The sequence below is a fragment of the Oncorhynchus gorbuscha genome, unplaced genomic scaffold (genome assembly GCF_021184085.1).
Source record: "Oncorhynchus gorbuscha isolate QuinsamMale2020 ecotype Even-year unplaced genomic scaffold, OgorEven_v1.0 Un_scaffold_1732, whole genome shotgun sequence".
NCBI lineage: Eukaryota > Metazoa > Chordata > Actinopteri > Salmoniformes > Salmonidae > Oncorhynchus > Oncorhynchus gorbuscha.
In genome coordinates, this window is record NW_025746426.1 from 14,445 (window position 1) to 22,500 (window position 8,056).

General features: G+C 29.9%; 1 protein-coding gene across 1 annotated transcript in view; it reads left to right on the top strand.

Moving 5' to 3' along the window:
* Positions 1 to 528: 528 nt before the first annotated feature.
* The window catches only part of LOC124023947 (chondroitin sulfate proteoglycan 4-like), a 35,327-nt gene continuing 27,799 nt past the window's right edge, over positions 529 to 8,056 (top strand). The window contains exons 1-2 of the mRNA XM_046338113.1: positions 529 to 590; positions 1,608 to 1,739. Of these exons, the coding sequence (XP_046194069.1) occupies positions 1,613 to 1,739 (127 nt within the window). The 5' untranslated portion in view covers positions 529 to 590; positions 1,608 to 1,612. The remainder of the gene's footprint in view (positions 591 to 1,607; positions 1,740 to 8,056) is intronic.

An 8,056-nucleotide genomic window follows, 5' to 3' on the forward strand; every position in this document is an offset into this window, starting at 1 on the left:
TTCTTAACAGCGTTTTTAGTCCTGACTTGAAAAGACAAACTACATGTCAGAGGCCACTCCAGTGTTAATTACTGCTGTTAGTGCTGTTTTTCAAATACCACTTAGGTGCACTAAGCAGGCTTCACTTAGTAACTTGCTTCCTTTAACAGTTGGGTCTTGGCTCGGTTACAGTCAAGCCCTTTGTGACATATGGTGAAGAGGGCTTTTAAACAACGTGGGAGTAAGATGGATATTGGAATTGACCAATTAAAAATATGTTGAAAACAAAAAAGGCCTTTAAATGTGTTTGATTTGGTTGTCTCCTAAGGCGTGGATGGGGGGGGGTCAGTGACAGATATAAGTATTTGATTGGTTGCCTCAAGTTTGTGAGTGATTTGATTGGTTGTCTCCCCAGGTGTGGGTGGGGTCGGTCACAGAGATCCGCTCTGACGACCTGGATGCCCAGGATGAGGACACGCCCCCTGAGGAGCTGCAGGTGATAGTGACTTCGCCTCTAATGGCCACCTGGCGCTGAAGAGCGCCCGCCAGGCCGCTCCTGAACTTCACCCTGCAACACATCCATCTGGGACAGCTGCTGTTCGTCCACAGTGGTAAGATCTGATCCTAAACCTGTACAAACTTAGTCTTCTAGCGGAGTTGGATGGAGTAGAAGATACCAGAGAGGTGTACTGTATTAGTAGATACCAGAGGGGTGTACTGTAGTAGTAGATACCAGAGGGGTGTACTGTAGTAGTAGATACCAGAGGGGTGTACTATAGTAGTAGATACCAGAGGGGTGTACTGTAGTAGTAGATACCAGAGGGGTATAGTAGTAGATACCAGAGGGGTGTACTGTAGTAGATACCAGAGGGGTGTACTGTAGTAGTCCTGTGTAGCTCAGTTGGTAGAGCATGGCGCTTGTAACGCCAGGGTAGTGGGTTCGATCCCCGGGACCACCCATATGTAGAATGTATGCACACATGACTGTAAGTCGCTTAGGATAAAAGCGTCTGCTAAATGGCATATATTATTATTATTATATTAGATACCAGAAGGGTGTACTATAGTAGTACATGTAGAACCCTCTGTGGAAAGGTTTCTCCTATGGGGACAAGCGAAGACACTTTTTATATTCAAGATATACTTTTTTTCCCCCCTCAGAGTCTAGGATCATGCCCCCCCTCCCCCGTCCATATAGCCTTATTCATTATGATGTAAAACTCAAGACTGAACCTGGACCATTACTCCTACTCTGAGACGCTTGATAACTAGTGGCCCTTGAAGCTTATTGTCTTGGGGCCGAAGGGATTTTTTTTTTTTTACCTTTATTTAACCAGGCAAGTCAGTTAAGAACAAATTCTTATTTTCAATGACGGCCTAGGAACAGTGGGTTAACTGCCTGTTCAGGGGCAGAACGACAGATTTGTACCTTGTCGGCTCGGGGGTTTGAACTTGCAACCTTCCGGTTACTAGTCCAACGGGTTTGAACTTGCAACCTTCCGGTTACTAGTCCAACGCTCTAACCACTAGGCTACCCTGCCGCCCCAGAGCTGTTTGTTTCATTTGTGTGGTTCCCACTAATAGGTGCCATGGTAACCAGAAGTGATTATTTTGGTTCCCACTAACAGGTGCCATGTCTGGAGGGTTCAACTTCCAGGTGAACGACGGAGTGAACTTTGCCCCCCGACAGATCTTCAGCATCACAGCCAGCGCCCTGGTCCTCAGCCTGGAGATTAACAGACCTCTCAAAGTGTTCCCAGGTAACTAAACTCCTCCCTTAACTCGATAGCTCCTTCCTGGTAACCCTTTAACCAGGTTCTGTAGCTTCTCTCCCCTTAGCAACGGGAGGTGCGTTCAGTTCGCTTGAACGTTTACTACGTTGCGGAACGGTTTGTAATGAACGACACCCCCACCCCCACCCCCAAAAAAAAACATTCTTGAACAGACTTTTAACGTTTAACGTTTGCTCCCGTTGTGGTGGGTGTGGCTTGAAGCAATGAGTGACTTATTTTTTAAATGTACTTTTTTACTCCATACATTTTCCCTGACACCCAAAAGTACTTGTTACAATTTTAATGCTTAGCAGGACAGGAAATGGTCCAATTTACAACACTTATCAAGATGACATCCCTGGTCATCCCTGCTGCCTCTGATCTGACGAACTAACACATATAATTCATTTGAAAAGGATGTCTGAGTGTTGGATTGTGTCCATACATTTAAAAAAAGGAAAAACTAGACAATTGTGCCGTCTATTTTTCTCAATTTAAGGAATTTGAAATGATTCATACTTGTACTTTTGATACTTAAATATATTTAAAACCAAATAATTGTATACTTTTACTCAAGTAGTATTTTACTGGGTGACTTTCACTTTTACTTTAAAGGTATCTTTTACTTTTTCTCAAGTAGGACAATTGGGTACTTTTTCCATCACTGCCAATCACAAATGGCCTCCTAGCCTCTAAACCCATACACACTGGTAGAGATGTGAAAGACAGTGGAGGCTCCTCGGAGGAGGAAAAGGGAGGATCTTCCTCAGTGAATTTCATAAAAAGTGAAACATTTAAAAAAACGTTTAGATAAACTATACTAAATTTATCAATTTCACCAAATAATTGATTGAAACACACCGTTTTGCAATGAAGGTCTACAGTAGCCTCAACAGAACTCTGTAGCCGGAGGACAGCTAGCTTCCACCCTCCTCTGGGAACGTTAACTTCAATACAAAACCTAGGAGGCTCATGGTTCTCACCCTCTTCCATAGACTTATGGTCCTTCTGTAGCTCAGTTGGTAGAGCATGGCGCTTGTAACGCTAGGGTAGTGGGTTCGATCCCCCGGGACCACCCATACGTAGAATGTATGCACACATGACTGTAAGTCACTTTGGATAAAAGCGTCTGCTAAATGGCATATATATATATATAATTATGACAGCTTCCAGAGAACGTCCTCCAGCCTATTTGGTATTTTATTAGAATCCCCGATAGCTGTTGCAAAAGCAGCAACTACTCTTCCTGGTGTCCACACAAAACATGAACCATAATACAGAATGACATAATACAGAATGACGTAATACAGAACATCAATAGACAAGAACAGCTCAAGGACAGAACTACATACATTTAAAGGCACATACAGTACATACAGACACACTGTCTTGGTCCAATAGGGGAGAGGTGTTGCTTTATCTGTTTTTTGAAACCAGGTTTGCTGTTTATTTCAGCAATATGAGATGGAAGGGAGTTCCCATCAGAGACACTCCCTTCCATAGACTCCAACCTATCAGAACTCTCTGTAGCATAAACTGACATGCTGCCCACCCAATGAAAGGATCAGAGAATGAATCTAGTCCTGAAAGCATAAGCTACAGCCAGCTACCACTGCAGTGTATAACATGTGGTGAATAGTTGACTCAGAGAGAGAGAAACAACAAATTAATTTATTCCAAAATGAAGGGCAAGAGAGAGAGGGAGCAAGCTATATTTCATAGTACATATTTTCCCCCCACTTACTTAGCTAGCATCGAATGCAGCTGAACACCTTTGTCCAATAGAAACTCTTGTTTGCAACTGCTGGACTAATGATTACACTCCCAGAGCAGCTAGATGCAGGCAACAGTGTACAACGCGCTGTCGTCACGGTCTATCGGCCTTGATTACTCCCAATTCTCTCGACCCTACGTTGTAAACGTTCATTCATAGGCTGTAGGCAACCTCGTGACGGATACAGGGGAAAATTAGAGTAGCATGTCAAATAAACAGCCTAAATATATCGATGTTAGGTTGAGCGAAGGTGATATATGAGTGACAATCGTACAATATGCTGTAATAGAAAACAAGTAATGATATAATAAATAATGTAATACAATTTTTTTTTATCCTCCTTCGTCTTAAACAGCAACAAACGCAACTGGTGACTAAAATAGATGAATCAGATATTGTTTTTAAATATATAGATATTGACTAAATAGATGAATCAGATATTGTTTTTAAATATATAGATATTGACTAAATAGATGAATCAGATATTGTTTTTAAATATATAGATATTGACTAAAATAGATGAATCAGATATTGTTTTTAAATATATAGATATTGACTAAATAGATGAATCAGATATTGTTTTTAAATATATAGATATTGACTAAATAGATTAATCAGATGTTGTTTTTAAATATATAGATAATGACTAAATAGATGAATCAGATATTGTTTTTAAATATATAGATATTGACTAAATAGATGAATCAGATATTGTTTTTAAATATATAGATATTGACTAAATAGATGAATCAGATATTGTTTTTAAATATATAGATATTGACTAAATAGATGAATCAGATATTGTTTTTAAATATATAGATATTGACTAAATAGATGAATCAGATATTGTTTTTAAATATATAGATATTGACTAAATAGATGAATCAGATATTGTTTTTAAATATATAGATATTGACTAAATAGATGAATCAGATATTGTTTTTAAATATATAGATATTGACTAAATAGATGAATCAGATATTGTTTTTAAATATATAGATATTGACTAAATAGATGAATCAGATATTGTTTTTAAATATATAGATATTGACTAAATAGATGAATCAGATATTGTTTTTAAATATATAGATATTGACTAAATAGATTAATCAGATGTTGTTTTTAAATATATAGATAATGACTAAATAGATGAATCAGATATTGTTTTTAAATATATAGATATTGACTAAATAGATGAATCAGATATTGTTTTTAAATATATAGATATTGACTAAATAGATGAATCAGATATTGTTTTTAAATATATAGATATTGACTAAATAGATGAATCAGATATTGTTTTTAAATATATAGATATTGACTAAATAGATGAATCAGATATTGTTTTTAAATATATAGATATTGACTAAATAGATGAATCAGATATTGTTTTTAAATATATAGATATTGACTAAATAGATGAATCAGATATTGTTTTTAAATATATAGATATTGACTAAATAGATGAATCAGATATTGTTTTTAAATATATAGATATTGACTAAAATAGATGAATCAGATATTGTTTTTAAATATATAGATATTGACTAAATAGATGAATCAGATATTGTTTTTAAATATATAGATATTGACTAAATAGATGAATCAGATATTGTTTTTAAATATATAGATATTGACTAAATAGATGAATCAGATATTGTTTTTAAATATATAGATATTGACTAAATAGATGAATCAGATATTGTTTTTAAATATATAGATATTGACTAAATAGATGAATCAGATATTGTTTTTAAATATATAGATATTGACTAAATAGATTAATCAGATATTGTTTTAAATATATAGATATTGACTAAATAGATGAATCAGATATTGTTTTTAAATATATAGATATTGACTAAATAGATGAATCAGATATTGTTTTTAAATATATAGATATTGACTAAATAGATGAATCAGATATTGTTTTTAAATATATAGATATTGACTAAATAGATGAATCAGATATTGTTTTTAAATATATAGATATTGACTAAATAGATGAATCAGATATTGTTTTTAAATATATAGATATTGACTAAATAGATGAATCAGATATTGTTTTTAAATATATAGATATTGACTAAATAGATGAATCAGATATTGTTTTTAAATATTGATATTTTTAAATATATAGATATTGACTAAATAGATGAATCAGATATTGTTTTTAAATATATAGATATTGACTAAATAGATGAATCAGATATTGTTTTTAAATATATAGATATTGACTAAATAGATGAATCAGATATTGTTTTTAAATATATAGATATTGACTAAATAGATGAATCAGATATTGTTTTTAAATATATAGATATTGACTAAATAGATGAATCAGATATTGTTTTTAAATATATAGATATTGACTAAATAGATGAATCAGATATTGTTTTTAAATATATAGATATTGACTAAATAGATGAATCAGATATTGTTTTTAAATATATAGATATTGACTAAATAGATGAATCAGATATTGTTTTTAAATATATAGATATTGACTAAATAGATGAATCAGATATTGTTTTTAAATATATAGATATTGACTAAATAGATGAATCAGATATTGTTTTTAAATATATAGATATTGACTAAATAGATGAATCAGATATTGTTTTTAAATATATAGATATTGACTAAATAGATGAATCAGATATTGTTTTTAAATATATAGATATTGACTAAATAGATGAATCAGATATTGTTTTTAAATATATAGATATTGACTAAATAGATGAATCAGATATTGTTTTTAAATATATAGATATTGACTAAATAGATGAATCAGATATTGTTTTTAAATATATAGATATTGACTAAATAGATGAATCAGATATTGTTTTTAAATATATAGATATTGACTAAATAGATGAATCAGATATTGTTTTTAAATATATAGATATTGACTAAATAGATGAATCAGATATTGTTTTTAAATATATAGATATTGACTAAAATAGATGAATCAGATATTGTTTTTAAATATATAGATATTGACTAAATAGATGAATCAGATATTGTTTTTAAATATATAGATATTGACTAAATAGATGAATCAGATATTGTTTTTAAATATATAGATATTGACTAAATAGATGAATCAGATATTGTTTTTAAATATATAGATATTGACTAAATAGATGAATCAGATATTGTTTTTAAATATATAGATATTGACTAAATAGATGAATCAGATATTGTTTTTAAATATATAGATATTGACTAAATAGATGAATCAGATATTGTTTTTAAATATATAGATATTGACTAAATAGATGAATCAGATATTGTTTTTAAATATATAGATATTGACTAAATAGATGAATCAGATATTGTTTTTAAATATATAGATATTGACTAAATAGATGAATCAGATATTGTTTTTAAATATATAGATATTGACTAAATAGATGAATCAGATATTGTTTTTAAATATATAGATATTGACTAAATAGATGAATCAGATATTGTTTTTAAATATATAGATATTGACTAAATAGATGAATCAGATATTGTTTTTAAATATATAGATATTGACTAAATAGATGAATCAGATATTGTTTTTAAATATATAGATATTGACTAAATAGATGAATCAGATATTGTTTTTAAATATATAGATATTGACTAAATAGATGAATCAGATATTGTTTTTAAATATATAGATATTGACTAAATAGATGAATCAGATATTGTTTTTAAATATATAGATATTGACTAAATAGATGAATCAGATATTGTTTTTAAATATATAGATATTGACTAAATAGATGAATCAGATATTGTTTTTAAATATATAGATATTGACTAAATAGATGAATCAGATATTGTTTTTAAATATATAGATATTGACTAAATAGATGAATCAGATATTGTTTTTAAATATATAGATATTGACTAAATAGATGAATCAGATATTGTTTTTAAATATATAGATATTGACTAAATAGATGAATCAGATATTGTTTTTAAATATATAGATATTGACTAAATAGATGAATCAGATATTGTTTTTAAATATATAGATATTGACTAAATAGATGAATCAGATATTGTTTTTAAATATATAGATATTGACTAAATAGATGAATCAGATATTGTTTTTAAAATATATAGATATTGACTAAATAGATGAATCAGATATTGTTTTTAAATATATAGATATTGACTAAATAGATGAATCAGATATTGTTTTTAAATATATAGATATTGACTAAATAGATGAATCAGATATTGTTTTTAAATATATAGATATTGACTAAATAGATGAATCAGATATTGTTTTTAAATATATAGATATTGACTAAATAGATGAAATATTGTTTTTAAATATATAGATATTGACAGATATTGTTTTTAAATATATAGATATTGACTAAATAGATGAATCAGATATTGTTTTTAAATATATAGATATTGACTAAATAGATGAATCAGATATTGTTTTTAAATATATAGATATTGACTAAATAGATGAATCAGATATTGTTTTTAAATATATAGATATTGACTAAATAGATGAATC